This window comes from Miscanthus floridulus, chromosome 2 (genome assembly GCF_019320115.1).
Source record: "Miscanthus floridulus cultivar M001 chromosome 2, ASM1932011v1, whole genome shotgun sequence".
NCBI classification, from domain to species: Eukaryota; Viridiplantae; Streptophyta; class Magnoliopsida; order Poales; family Poaceae; genus Miscanthus; species Miscanthus floridulus.
In genome coordinates this window covers 54,272,913-54,287,346 of record NC_089581.1, presented here as the reverse complement: position 1 = coordinate 54,287,346, position 14,434 = coordinate 54,272,913, and the positions used below count along the sequence as shown (strand labels likewise).

At 46.2% G+C, this 14,434-nt stretch overlaps 1 protein-coding gene and 1 pseudogene across 2 annotated transcripts; one reads left to right on the top strand and one right to left on the bottom strand.

Annotated features, from left to right (window-relative positions):
- Nucleotides 1-254: 254 nt before the first annotated feature.
- Nucleotides 255-2,299, top strand: LOC136538823 (benzyl alcohol O-benzoyltransferase-like; annotated as a pseudogene).
- Nucleotides 2,300-8,937: 6,638 nt separating this feature from the next.
- On the bottom strand, nucleotides 8,938-14,147 carry LOC136538822 (uncharacterized). Of its 2 annotated transcripts, none has more exons than XM_066530774.1 (5): nucleotides 13,626-14,147; nucleotides 12,593-13,505; nucleotides 10,958-12,513; nucleotides 10,667-10,873; nucleotides 8,938-9,330 (listed from the first exon to the last, which is right to left on the bottom strand). In XM_066530774.1, the coding sequence occupies exons 1-5, from the start codon at nucleotides 13,664-13,666 to the stop codon at nucleotides 9,066-9,068; spliced, it is 2,982 nt and encodes a 993-aa protein (XP_066386871.1). In that variant the 5' UTR covers nucleotides 13,667-14,147; the 3' UTR covers nucleotides 8,938-9,065. The 2 variants fall into 2 exon arrangements, with proteins under 2 accessions (XP_066386871.1, XP_066386870.1); XM_066530773.1 differs by having other exon boundaries at nucleotides 8,939-9,333; nucleotides 13,626-14,146.
- Nucleotides 14,148-14,434: the final 287 nt, after the last annotated feature.

The window sequence follows — 14,434 nt, the reverse complement described above, 5'->3', positions numbered from 1 at the left end:
GAGGAGGACGACAGGGACCTCAGTGCTCAGCTGTCAGCACCAAGTCACCAGCTGACATTACGAGGCTTCGTCTTCCTTGGGAAAGCGAGGTCGATCGCCTTTTTCTGTTGACTTGACCTGACATGACGAGGGCGTCTGGGCGTGTAAAAACTTGTTTAGCAACTGCTCCCTCATTTCCACTGCAAAACCATCTCTGACATTCCCGCTGTACTGTACGGGCGAGTACAGTATATATTTGCATCCAGTGCCCCTCCCTCTCGGCACACCAAACCCAGCGGCAGGAGCAGGCACGAGCAGCCTTAATTTGCCACCTCCATTGAACCCCTGTGCGTTGCCAGACAGAGCAAGCTACGAATGGCGTCGTCGCTCAAGTTCACGGTGCGGAGGCGTCCGGCGGTGCTGGTGGCGCCGGCGTCGCCGACGCCGCGGGAGCTGAAGCGGCTCTCGGACATCGACGACCAGGACGGGCTGCGGTTCCACATCCCCGTCATCCAGTTCTACCGCCGGAACGCGCGAATGGGCGGGCGGGACCCCGCGCCGGTGATCCGGGACGCCGTAGCCAGGGCGCTCGTGCACTACTACCCGTTCGCCGGGCGGCTCAGGGAGCTGGAAGGGCGCAAGCTCGCCGTGGAGTGCACGGGCGAGGGCGTGCTGTTCATCGAGGCCGACGCCGACGTCCGGCTCGACCACTTCGGGGACGCGCTGCAGCCGCCGTTCCCGTGCCTCGACGAGCTCATCTTCGACGTCCCCGGCTCGTCCGAGGTCCTCGGCTCGCCGCTCCTCCTCTTCCAGGTACGTACTTGATGCCGACGGCACTCGCTTTCACGTGTGTGCCGCACACGTACACGTGCATACGTGCATGGTGGGTAAACAAAACTTATGCGTGACGTGCAGGTGACGCGGCTGGCGTGCGGGGGCTTCATCCTGGGGGTGCGGCTGCACCACACGATGGCGGACGCTCAGGGGCTGGTGCAGTTCCTGGGCGCCGTGGCGGAGCTGGCGAGGGGCGCGGCGAAGCCGACGGTCCGGCCCGGTGTGGGGCCGCGAGCTGCTGGAGGCGCGCGACCCGCCGCGGCCGGCGTTCGCGCACCGCGAGTACGACGAGGTGCCGGACACCAAGGGCACCCTCATCCCGCTGGACGACATGGTGCACCGCTCCTTCTTCTTCGGGCGCCAGGAGGTGGAGGCCATCCGCGCCAACCTCCCGCCGGCGCTCCGCTCGCGCGCCTCCACGTTCGACCTCCTCACGGGGCTCCTGTGGAAGTGCCGCACCACGGCGCTGGCGCCGGACGCCGACGAGGTGATGCGGATGATCTGCATCGTCAACGCCCGCGGCGGCAAGTCCGGGATCGCCATCCCGGAGGGCTACTACGGCAACGCCTTCGCGTTCCGGTCGCCGTCGCGACGGCCGGGGACCTCGCCGCGAACCCGCTGGGCTACGCCGTGGAGCTGGTGAAGCGCGCCAAGGGCGAGGTGAACGTGGAGTACATGCGGTCGGTGGCCGACCTGATGGTGCTGCGCGGCCGGCCGCACTTCACGGCGGTGCGCGCGTACCTGGCGTCCGACGTGACCAAGGCCGGGTTCGGCGACCTGGACTTCGGCTGGGGCAAGCCGGTGTACGGAGGCCCCGCCAAGGGCGGCGTGGGCGCCATCCCCGGGGTGGCCAGCTTCTTTATCCCGTTCAAGAACGCCAAGGGCGAGGACGGCATCGTCGTGCCCATGTGCCTGCCCGGCCCCGCCATGGAGACGTTCGTCAAGGAGATGGGCAAGCTGCTGCCCCTGCCCGCAGACGCAGAGCAGCAGCAGGACGCGTTCCCCGTCATCAGGTCCGCGCTCTGAGGTGAGCTGAAAGCTGAGGCAGGCGTGCGCGGCGCCGATCAAACCATCGTTTTCGCTTCGTGCTATAGCAGATAGGTAATCGGCGGATCACGAGCTTGCGTGATGCGTAGTGGGTGAACGAAGTTGATGTGCTACTGTGGGTGGAGTTACGTTGATGTATATGTACTGTACCTATGCTCCCCGGCTGAAATGCGCGCATTTGTGCAGTGCGCTACTGAGGTCGGAAGCAATGCGTTGCTGTGACGTTCGGCCTGATGCTGGTTAGTTTCTGGGTTGCAAGCCTGCTGCTGCTGGTTTGTCGTGGAAAGAAAATATTGTTGGCTGGCTTATAAGCTCTGGCTAAAACCAACAAGCGAACAGACTGGTTATACGTAGCTTGTAGATTTGTATACCTATATTTTGGTACCTTTTCATCCAATAATTCATATACTTCTTCCTTTTTAAATCCAAATCCATACTTTAAGAAAAACTTAATTTGTACTTCTTTTAGAACAAGTTCTCTGTGCATCCTTATATTTTCAGATAGAGTATGTCTGTAAGGCAGTAGATAAGTTTAGCTCGGTTCGGCTGATGGTTTTTGTGGTTGATAAGCGTTGTTGTGAGTTGTATCATGACTGATAAGTTTAAGCAAATAGAGTCCACAGGTTCAGCGGCTTGAGAAGCTGCTTTTTATAACAAACGGATTAAAATAGAATAGCTAGCTATTTAAAATCCCCTCTCACTGCCCACATGTGTGGGAGCTTGATAGAGCTGAAAATTCAAGATTCCCTCAACTCCCTCTCTCAAATTTACTATAAAATACTATTTTATTAAATATTTTTTTTCGAAACAGCTTCAGCTTTATCCGTGGAACTGTTTGTGTGAAAAAAAGAGAGTCTATTTGTCAACCGGTTGATTGGGATGTTTGTCTCAACCGGCTTTTTTTTATCGTTCGATTTGGCATGTGCGGTCCGTTATGAGACAGCCTGGTTCTATTTCTTCGTCTTTGTATTCTGTCTGCCATGTGGGTCCGATATGTCGGCGCTTTCTTTTATTTTTTTTGTAATCACGCCCGTTATTGCAGGGGTGTCCCTGTCCGTTTCAGGTGTTCCCCATTCATTTCATTTCTTCTACTTGTCTCCCCCGCGGCGTAGCCGTTGTCGTCGCCGACGGCGATTCTAGGGTTCTCTAGGTTCGTCAGTTCGTTCCTCTTCTGATTTGTGTGTTCTTCATGTAAATCCATGTTGTTAGGGTTCATCTGATGCTGATAGAGTATTTTGGTTTGTGTTTTTGGTCCTCTGTTCGTCAGGCTCGTGGTGTCCCTGGTGCTTTTGTCGATTGGCGATTCTAGTGTTTCTCAAGGTCTGCTCCTCGTCTGCGCTCCTCGTCGAGGTATGTGGTGGTGGATGCGTGTTTGTATCTGTTGTGGTTCGAGATAGAGTGAATTGTGGATTCCGCCTGGGCTGCTGCACCCTGCAATTGTTTGATTTCGTTCGAGTTATAGTGGATCTGGGGATTTTGTGGTGGCTCTGTTGGTGGTTGGGGATGGGGGTTGCTGGTTCATCCCCTATTGTTTCATGTAGAGTGTAATTGTTTGATTTCGTCCGAGTTATAGTGGATCTGGCGATTTTTGTGGTGGCTCTATTGGTGGTAGGGGATGGGGGTTGGTGGTTCATCCCCCGTTGTGTTCATGTACAGTGTTTAGGCGATTTTTGTCTTGTTTAATTGTTGTGTGTCATCGTACGTACCTAGTAGTTGCTAGCTCCAGCTTCGTTCTCCTTTGAATACTTTATTACTTTGTGTCGAAGCAGGAGTGGAAGCATGTAGTACTCTGTACTTGCTATCTAACAGCTTGTTAAGTGTACTGCTGCGTGGTTGAGTTTGATGCTGCTGCCGTTGTATAGTTGTCTGGCAATCCATCCATTTCAGCTTGTTTTGTTAGCCTATCTTCAGTAGCCTAGGCACTTAGACGACAACAGAGCCTACTGTAGCAGTAGATCAGGATCATTGTCCAGTTAAATGATGTAGTTCAGCAAGTTAACTGATATTTGCTTCTGATTTCTGTTTATTTTTGTTCTCACATTTTGCAAGTGGACCTAGGATTACATCTTCATGATTTTTGTTCTAGGCCGGTTTGTGCGGTAGCAATCCTAGCTGGTTCGTAGGTGTTTTGCCTTGGGTTCATGTTTCGCCTTTTGTGGCATGTCTTTTTTTCTTCGTAGAAAGAAATTTAAGGGGTTGAGGAGGCAAGGCAACCATGTATGTACATTCTAGTTGCTATTTTCTAGCTAGATCCTTGTAACATAGCAACGAAGATCCTACTGCTCGTATACTGCAATGCAGATGGTGTAGCTAGCTAGCTGATCTGTTATTAGTTTCCAGGAGGAGCAAGACAAGGTAGGAGGCAATTTATCTTCATGTTCAACATGTGTTGTGGTCATATGGCAGTGCTTCTCTGCATGAAGAGATGCAGATATATGAGGGAGGCGCAGGGAAGGGGAAGAGGATAGGATGGTGTGGTATTAAATGGAGATGATGTGGTTTGTGGTGGTGAGTAAGGGAGGGGAAGGTATGTGAGGTTAGCTGATGCAGTTAGCAGTAGTTGTATGCAGATTTGGTTGTGGCCCTTGCTGCATTATTGTTTTTGTTCCCCTTCTAAATTCTGATGGCTCTGCATTTGCATAGCCCTTAGATTTACCATTTCTTTTTTTTATCCCTCATTTCTTGCTTCCTCTCCTGTGTAGTAAACATGTATTGTATTTTTATTTTTTATTACAGTATCTTGTTACTATATTTACACAAACCATTTTAGTGTAAATTCTTAGACAGAGTGGTGTAAGTTAGTAATAACAGTACCTCATGGTGAGACCAAATTTTGATTAGCATTGGAGAAGTATCTGCCATATTTCTTCTTATAAATTCTCTTTGTTTGTTTCTTGTTTTTTAGATGGTTCGTAAAAGACCTAGTGGTGTAATTGATTTGTCAGACTCTGGTGATTCAGACATTGGTGGCTCCGAAGATGTCTAGTGTTCTCAGTTACCTTTTACAGACTATGATTCCTATGCATCATTATCAGAAACCCAGGTTGTTAGACTAACTAGTTATCTTTTTTTACTTTGGTATTTTTTCCTATTGTTTGCTTAATATTAGTTTGAATTTGTAGAATGATTTTTCCAGTGACACCTCAAGTTTTGATCGCCAGCTCTATGAGAAGTGCCTAAAAGATGTATGTTGTTTTTTTTCAAATCTTTTTTCTTTCTTTTCTTTTGTTCTTTTCTCATTTTTCATCAGGTGGTTGCATTCTCCTCCTTGTGGATGAAGCTTGTAGTCAGATCTGAGTTGGATGCAGTTATTTTTCCCCAGTTTGATGGTGGCTGCCCTGGAGACGAAACCCAGGCAAGTGTACGTGTCTTTTCTCTTTGTGTAGATTCGTTTATGAGCTTCTTGGATTGCAAGGCATATTATTTCAATTTGCCCCATGTGGTTGTTATGTTTTCGTTGTATAGACCAATTTGTAATTTTGAGTCTGTCTAAGTGCTGGATAAATTTCTTATGACCCTATTGGGCCTTGTTTTGTTGGGTCTTATTTGGGCCTGTAGTTTGATCAAGTTATGAAAAATAAACCTGTTATAGTTTTGGGCCTCGTACTGGATAAATGTCTTATGACCAATCTGCTTCAAGTTTGTAGCCCATTTTCTAAATAAAGAGGCTTTCTCTAAGCAGTTGTTTGATCAGATGACCAAATCAGCTGAGTTTGTTTCCTGTACAGATTTAGTTTATTTGGTACAATCAGGGTGTTGTGGCAGTGGGTTTCGTTTCTAAACTTCCTGATTCCATATTATCAATGACCTCCAGTATTCTGTTTATTTACTTCTTGTCTTGTAGTTTAATGTTTTAATGAATTGGGTTTGTTGGATTATAGATCATGTACTTACACCCTCTTCCTTTTATATTTACTTCTAATATCCACTGTAAATTTAATGGCAGGTTGATGTAAGTTGGATTAGAGTGATGTTGTTTTTGCAAGGTTTGTTCTCATTAAGAATTTCTAATTTTGTTAATTTGTTTATTTTTCATTTCTGAATTATTAGCCACCTTTTTATTTGCAATATGGCTACCATAGAAAAAATTTTGGATATTTTTGCCTGTACATTTGTCCATTTGATTATTTGAATTATCTCAAAGTCCTTTTTTTGAGTTGGTTTCTGGAGTTTCCTGGTGCTTGTTCTTGCTGGCCATAGCTATACTTGCTAATCTATTTAGCTTCTTTACATTGCTCTGTAATTTATTTTACACTTGAAATGTCCATAATTTATACTGTATTTTCAACTATAATTTGTATAACTGGTTGGTGTAAGTTTTGTACTGCTTTGGTGTAAGTTTCTCTCTGATTGAATGCTGTATTGTTTTATTCAATTTGTCTAATGATTTGGTTGTGAAAGAATATGGAATTCAATTTTTGTATTTTTTTCCTCATTTGATATTGGTTTCTATCAGTATCAGTTGCTTTAATCTGAACTGGCTTTGCTTCCTTGTTATTATATTTGATTTGGCCTAATATAATAGGCCAAGTGAAGTGAATTTGGCCTCTGTTAAATTTCGGTTGATTGAATGAATTGGCTCAGCCGGTTGTTTGAGTGGGGCAAATCAACCGGTTGATGGTGTTGTCTCAATCAACCGGGCACAAGGTAGACAGCCCCAAAAAAAAATTGTTCCACTACAACGCTGTATCCTCGGTACTCACGCTGTTTTTCTTTTTCTTCATGCGGCGATGTGAGCTCACGTTTCTCTCTCTCCTTTTTTTTTGGAGAGGATACGCTGCTGAGGGCAAAGAGTTGCACAATTTCGTCGCCGGCGTTGCCGTTTTGGTACAAAAATGCAACCACAGGCCTTCTACTGTACGGTCTGTATACGACTGGAACTTATTTGCTGGGCCCAGAAATCATGCGCGGACCCAGGCTTGAGTATCGGGCCGTGGCCCGTGGGTGTATATACGAGATAAAGACCAGAGCAGCCCACAAAACGCCAACTGCCAGGCGGCCCAGGCCAAGGGCAGCCAACGCTGATTTCGCCGTTCCGTCGAGTCGAGATCGGCATCTTCTGCTTTTCCGCTTTCAGGATCGAACCGAGGAACCAAAAGCTGGGCAGAGATTCCACAGAAACGAGCATGGCGCGAGGAAAGCACACCACTAGCAAAGATTTGGTCGGATTCTTGGTCGAATCGTTGCACGAACGGTCCCGGCTAGACGTGCCTCACCAAAAGTGTAGTACGTGGCTGATGACCCCGAACCCCAGGCATTTTTGGGGGAAAGGCCAGAGCCCAGAGCACAGAGGCATCTGGTTCCCGTCAGCTGGTTCTCGGTTCTCTGGTGCACTGCACCGTGCACGAGCGAGTGCACTTCAGCGGTTGCCGCCGGACGGCGGCTCGCACCTTCCCGGCCATCCAGCTCCGATTCTCCGCGGCGCCCATTCTTGGGCGATAGATCTGCTTCGCGATTTGTACTAGGCTACTAGCCGAGCACCGATGCTGATGCCACGAACACCGCCTTCCATCCACTGAACATGAACAGTACGTAGGTTATACGGACCGCCGAGTTGCACGGACCATGGGCGGCGGCGGCGTTAGATAGACCCAGGGATTTATGTGCCTCACAAGTCATCACAAGAGAAAGTGACGGACATTTGAGTCATCATCGTTGACACACAGTGATTAGATTTGAATCAAGCAAAAGTCAATTCAACCAAGTTGGACAATTGTTTGGTCGTGGGCTCGTGGTCCGTGGCCGAACCATCTTGGTCTTCGCCCCTAAGCAATTAACAGCCTGTTCGGTTGGCCGGTTCGTATCGTTGCTGGTTCGTGAAGAAGTACTGCTGACTGGTTTGTGTGAGAGAAAAATACTGTTTCGATTGAAAATTTACGATCGTTTACGACAAGCTACAGCCAAACGAACGTGCTGCAAATTCAGCAAAGGCCATCGGCTCACTTTGCCACTCTGCCCATGTTGCAATCAAATTCAATCACAGTCGTCCTGTTCGCTGGTTGGTTTCTGGGCTGGTTTGGGCTGGCTGGTGCTGATTTATTGTGAGAGAAAAACACTATTGGCTGGCTGATTTGGGCTGGCTGAAACTAACCAGCGAACAGACTGAGTGTCTTATGTGTGTGCAGCTTTAGCCACAGCTGCAGCAGCAGCCGACTTTTCATCACAAGCAGACACCCCCTAAAATTAGTGGGTGGTAACCAGTAACCAACCATTGCTAATAGATGAACTATTAGCAAGGAGAGGTATTAACAATTAGCTAATTAGTTGGTTAACGGATTCTGATAGTTCATATACATCCCACCAACTATTCAACCAACTATTATCACGTAGATCCAAATAGCTCTAGTACTAATAGTTAGCAGCTTTTAAAGGTATGTTTGGATCATCGAATGAAACCTGTGAAGGTAAGTTTTAGACCATCCAAACATGTGGACTAACTTTTAATATGATTCAACTAGCTGTTAGTTTCTCTATGTATCAAACAATATAGCACCAAATTTTAGTCACCCAAACTTTTCCATAAGCTTTACCTGGATAAACAATTTGTCCAGGTGATTTATTAGCTAATAATGCAAACGAAACGATTTGGCAATATTAACTCAATCTGAAGCTAGGCAAAGACTCCTGTACTTGAAATAGTCTCGTATGGACGGACGGTACGTACGCTGGGTGCGCCAAGCAAATCCTCCTTTATTGTTTGAGACTTTTCCCTACAAGCCATTATAAAAGTTTCTAATTCCTTCTCTGCCACTGAAATTTTGGCTGCCCCTCCTCAGTCCTTCGCGCAAAGTTTTCTGGTCGTGTGTGCCACTTCCGTCAGGTTACAGAGTGACGGCCCGTAATGGAGGGATAGGAAGACCTTTTTGCCCCTGTGTCCAGGCGTCAGGAGCAGAATTTTTCACTTGCCCTTGACGCCACAAATTTGACAAACAAGTTAACACAGATTCAGAAAGAGATCTCATTCAGAAACCAGAACAACAAATTTGACAAACCAGTTACGAAAATTTCACAAACAATAACATCATTTCACAAACCAGTCATGACATAGACCAGACCATTGTTTTGGTCATGACATTGAGCAGACCATTGTTTTGGTCATGCACAGACCACTGTTTTGGTCTTACAAAATGCAGGTTATGGTACCCATAGCACATACACATGAGTTACAAAATATCTGGAGTTTTGAGTCATCCCACAGACAACAACTAAATGTCAAGCTTCCTTTTGCTTCTGGTACCCATAGCAGGACTATCTGGAGTTGTAGATACCTTGGCTCTTGTATTCATAGCAGGACTGTTAAGCTTCCTTTTCTTATTCACTGCTGTCTTGGGTCTCCCTTTGTTCTCAGCTGTGTTCATATCGTCAGCAGTGTTGACATGCTCAGTTTCTGGCTCCAAGCTAGCAGGGAACACAATGCTCAAAGGCACAGGCTGGCTTCCAGTTTCTGGCTGGTTGGAGCCTGTTCCAGATCTTCTAAAGCAAAAAAAAGTATTGGGTTAGTGCCTTGGTTTGCTTAGGAGTAAAAGCAGTACCAGATAAAAAGCTAAACTAGATGAGATGAAGCTTCTGTCAGATAATCTGGACTAAAGCAACTAGCCACAAAAATAAAATATTCTGAAAAGGAGTTGAAGGAGATAGGTTCAGCCTATCTGAGGTTGCTCTCTATAACTCTTCTAGTGCAAAGGTTTTATCACCTAATTTTAGTAATGGTATCAGCAGCAGGAATGTAATTGAAGAAATGGACCTCCAAAACTATCAAGCACAGTTACAAAATATTTTTGATGTTGCTGCAAGTTCTCCATTGGCTAGCAGCTCTATGGAACTCTACAGTCAAGAGGTATGTGTTTCAGTTCTTCTCCATTTTGGAACTCTGGCGTGGAAGTTGATAGGAAATTTAGAAGTGAAGATCTAATAGGACATTTGCTATCTGATGATACTACCCCAAGGCAAAAGGATGATGACTCTGTGGAATTTAATGATGCAATGCCACAATTTGAGAGCTTTGATTTTTCTCTTCCATTGGATAGCTCAACTACTGAAGAAAGTACATTTGGGAGCGTTCATGATTCCAGACAATTTGGTACATTTAATTCTGATACCTCTAATAAATATAAGATGAGCACAGTAAGTGGCATGCGTCAGACAACTATGTCAGGGAAAGCTGCAAACTGTTTGTTTAATGATGATGGAAGACAACACAGTGTAAGTATTGATGGCAGAATAACAGATATTTTTGGTTCAAGTGGATTGGGACATAAGGGTTCTTTCATTACTTCTGATGTTGTAGCGTCATGTTTCTCAAATGCTGCCAACAAACAGGATAATGGTGAAAATCCATTGACCCCTTTCAGAGCATATGGGTTCAATTCCTGAGCTTTTATGCTTCCGAATTGATGAAGACAATGACATTGCAGAAGAAAATGATTACCGAGAGATATTACCTAACCAGGGCCAATCTGGAAGAAAAGCACTTCAGGATATCACTGGACTATGTCAAAGCTAATTTAAAAGATTACTCTTCGGATTCTTTTTTCAAGTGCAAGTTTATGGAGTTGGATGATTTCAGTTTTATCTAAGTGCAAATACACCACAGTATCTGATTTTTAAATATTGTTAGACTTGTTGGCTCCTCAGATGGATGAATTATTGTCTCAGAGTGTGACACTGAATCCAGCAAATTATTTTAGCACTGATTCAACAAATATATTCCCGAGTTATGCATTGGATCAACATGGTAAACAGGCATCTAACAGGACATTTGCTATCTGATGATACTACATTGATCAGGTATATGTGATAGTTGTACCTGATTGAAGCTGCTGAGGCAGAGGATGAGCTCTTTGATTTCTTAGAACCTGCTGATGTTGTTTTCCTCTTATTTCCAGCAGTTGCTTCAGTTGTGGCAGTTGTACCAGGGGGCAAATCAGGGAACACCATTCTGGTAGGAACAGGAACAATGCTTGTTTCAGTTGAGGCTGGGGTTGCCTTTTTCTTCTTCCTTTTAGGTGGTCCCCTGCAGTAGATAAATACAAACTGTCATAGCTGCTAAGTATGTCACATACAACCCAACACAAAAATCTGAAACAAAGAATCTCACCTATCAGCAAGCATTGCTGCAATGTCTGCAGGATCTCCATCTTTACAAGTGTACCAGTGATGCCCATATTCATGGCAAATAGGGCACTGGTGCCTGCCTTTATTGCCTTTGTTGCCACCTTCAGCAGCTCCTCTGAACCTTGTCTTCCTTCTACCAGCAGTTGATTTGAGAAGAGGTGGATGCATGAAGAAGCCATGATCAGATTTGGGCCACATGGACTTATCAGGAATGGCAGGGATGATACCCTCATAAGCTGACCTGAACTTCTGCACTGAGTAGTAGTTGTCCACATGGTCTTCAATTTTCTCTCCTCTTATGCTAGTGATGTAGGCCAGTGCATGCTTACATGGTAGGCCTGAAACCTGCCAAGCCCTACAAGTGCAAGTCCTTTGTTCCAAATTCACAACAAATCTGAAGCTTGATCCTCCTCTTGCACACAACTCTGCAATACCATCGCCGCTAGTTATGACATCAATATCTAGGTTTCTGCTTTGCTCCTTCAGCTTGTCCACAATGTGTGGAAGTATCTTGTCCTGCATCTGCCTTGCAATCTTCCTTCTGTGGTTCCATTTGATTAATAACTTTTGTCTGATTGTATCAAGCAAGTCATCCAAATTCCTGCCTTTTTCACCTTTGATCCAGTTGTTGAAGCTCTCAGCTAAATTATTTGTGACATAGTCTATCTTACATGTGACTCCAAATTGACTTCTGGTCCATAGCTTCTTATGGTTCTGCTGTAGATAAACCATAGCTGCTGGCTTAGCTGCTGCCATTGCTGACCAGTGTTTCTCAAAAAGGTATGAGTTCCAACTGTAAGATGATGCCCACAAATGATCATCAAACACCTGTCCATGGAACCTTTTCTTAAAATTTTGAACAAGATGCCACATACACTCTCTGTGCTCTGCATTAGGAAATACCTCACTCACACCGGCCATCACTGCTTGACCACAATCAGTACAGAAGGTCAGACCTGGTGGCCTCCCTATAACATCTCTCAGTCTCTCCATGAACCATATCCAATTCTCATTTGTTTCTGAATCTATGACTCCAACTGCAACTGGATACATCCAATTGTGCCCATCTACTGCACAGGCTACACATAGCTGACCTCTAAACTTGCCCGTGAGAAATGTACTATCAACTGACAAGTATGGCCTACAGCCTTGAAGAAACCCATCAATACATGGCTTCATGGCAAAGAACAGTCTATTGAACCTAATCTTGTTATTAATGGTATGATGATCAATAACTACAAAGCTACCTGGACAAGATTCCTCAATTTGCAACTTGAACCTATACAAATTGTCAAAACTGGACCTCCAATCTCCAAATAATTGGCTGTGGGCTAGTTCCTTACCATTATATACTCTCTTGTAAGGCACAACCACCTTGAATTTATCCTTGATCCTCTTCTGTAGCTCCATAGCTGACACCTTGGGATCCTCAAATACCCAGTCCTTCACCTTTTCACAAACCCAAAACTTGGTTGCACACTTCACTTTACCACCTCTTCTTGTGCTCTGACAGTCATGAGGATATGGGTTCTTCTTCACCTGCAAATATGTCACACCAATTATAAGTAGAGATCTCTTATAAGTAAATCAACAAAAAAAGCAAGATGGCAAGAGTTACCTTCACTGTTGTCTTGTCTGCACCTGTAGATGCAAGAATCCTCCACCTACATCCATCAATTTTGGCACTGCAGTAGACCCTGTACCTCCCTGGATCACTCTTCTCTATGTTAAACTCAAACTCATTTCTGATTGCATGTGTAGCCAAAGCCAACCTAAAACAAGACATATTTTCATAGATGCTGCCTACTGTCATTGGTGGGTCATTTTTGTCATACACTATTTCAGGATTACTAAGTGGAACTTTATCTTTGACCATTTCATCTGCCTCATCCTCCTCATAGTCATCATCATCATCATCATCATCAGAATCAGATTCCCATTCAGAGTCAGAAACAGGTACATCCTCCTCAAATGCATCAGTACCCTTGGTCCGTGGCTCTAATTCTATGTACATGCCCTCCTCATCCACACCCACGTGCTCATTCTGTGGCTCAGGATTGTTTAGGTAGTTGTCATCATCAGTGGTTGTTGCCGTTTGAGAGGAAGCTTGTGTTTGAGTGGAAGCTTGTGTTTGGGTTGGTGCTGGTGTAGGCTCAGCTAGGTTACAGGCTTGCATAGAGGAGTTAGGCATTTCAGCTAAATCATGCCATAGTGGAATGACTGGTGTATCAGTACCCATAGGATGGTAAGCAAAGGTCAACAAGCAGGTCTTGGCACTAGCATTTTTTGAAAACATAGTAACTAAATCATGGTCACTGCTGACTTTGATGTTGGACTTGGTTTCACCACAGTAGTAGAACATGTCAACAATGTCACCATAACCACAAGGGTACTTATCCACAATGTCTTCGACCAAATCCTTGAAATTGGTTGTGTCAGCATCTACAACTGTGCTTATGCTAAACCAACGGCATCGAGAATTTGTCGCAACGATCCTTATTTCTAATCTGTAGCTCGTTTTGGGGTCCATCCTACATACGAACACCCATCGATTAAGGCATATCTACGGCAACAAACTAAGCACCTACAATCTCTTAGGCTAAGTGCATGACAATGGAGGACAACAAGAGAAGAAGAAGACAACAGCTTACCCGTCTGAAAGCCACGCCGGGCGCACCTCCGGCTCCACCATGGCGACTCCTTGGATCTCGCGGTCACCCTCAACCAAGGCCCCTGCTGCACGCGGCCTTGGATCCAGTGGGTCAACCTCTTGATCCCTACCCCATGAGATCCCCTCCTCACGTGTGCAGATCTGCTTGGTCACCGCCGCCTCTTCTCGTCGCCGCCTTGGTTGGATCTCGCGGTCACCCTCAACCAAGGCCCCTGCTGCACGCGGCCTTGGATCCAGTGGGTCAACCACTTGATCCCTACCCCATGAGACCCCCTCCTCACGTGTGCTTGGTCACCGCCGCCCCTTCTCGCCGCCGCCTTGGTTCCTTCGGCTAGGGTTTTGAGAGAGAGAGGAGCTCGAGAGAGGACGAGAAATGAGGACCGTCGGCAGACTCTGGTGTTTTTCGTGGGACTTAACTGAACATAGGGGCAAAAAGGTCTTCCTATCCCTCCATTACCGGTCGTCACTCTGTAACCTGACGGAAGTGGCACACACGACCAGAAAACTTTGCGCGAAGGACTGAGGAGGGGCAGCCAAAATTTCAGTGGCAGAGAAGGAATTAGAAACTTTTATAATGGCTTGTAGGGAAAAGTCTCTTATTGTTTCGAAATCTCCCAATTCCAAACAGGCTCGCGCTGCGGAACTCGTCGCCGACAACGCCTTCACTGGTAGAGCCACGTCCCGGCCCGCGTCCACTCCTCCTCCGCCACCTCTCACCTCCCTTCTGACCCCGGCGACCCGGCCCCCCCCTCTCCTCCCCGCGCGTTCCACGACCACGAGCCACGAGCC

Bases quoted from the DNA above. Each gene is read 5' to 3' on its own strand.
- LOC136538822 (XM_066530773.1), bottom strand. From the start codon at position 13,666: ATGGTGGAGCCGGAGGTGCGCCCGGCGTGGCTTTCAGACGG. The intron at 12,514-12,592 runs GTAACTCTTGCC...ACATATTTGCAG, and splicing joins CAGACAAGACAACAGTGAAG to GTGAAGAAGAACCCATATCC. The intron at 9,334-10,666 runs GTACAACTATCA...TTTTTGCTTTAG, and splicing joins GCCTCAGCAGCTTCAATCAG to AAGATCTGGAACAGGCTCCA.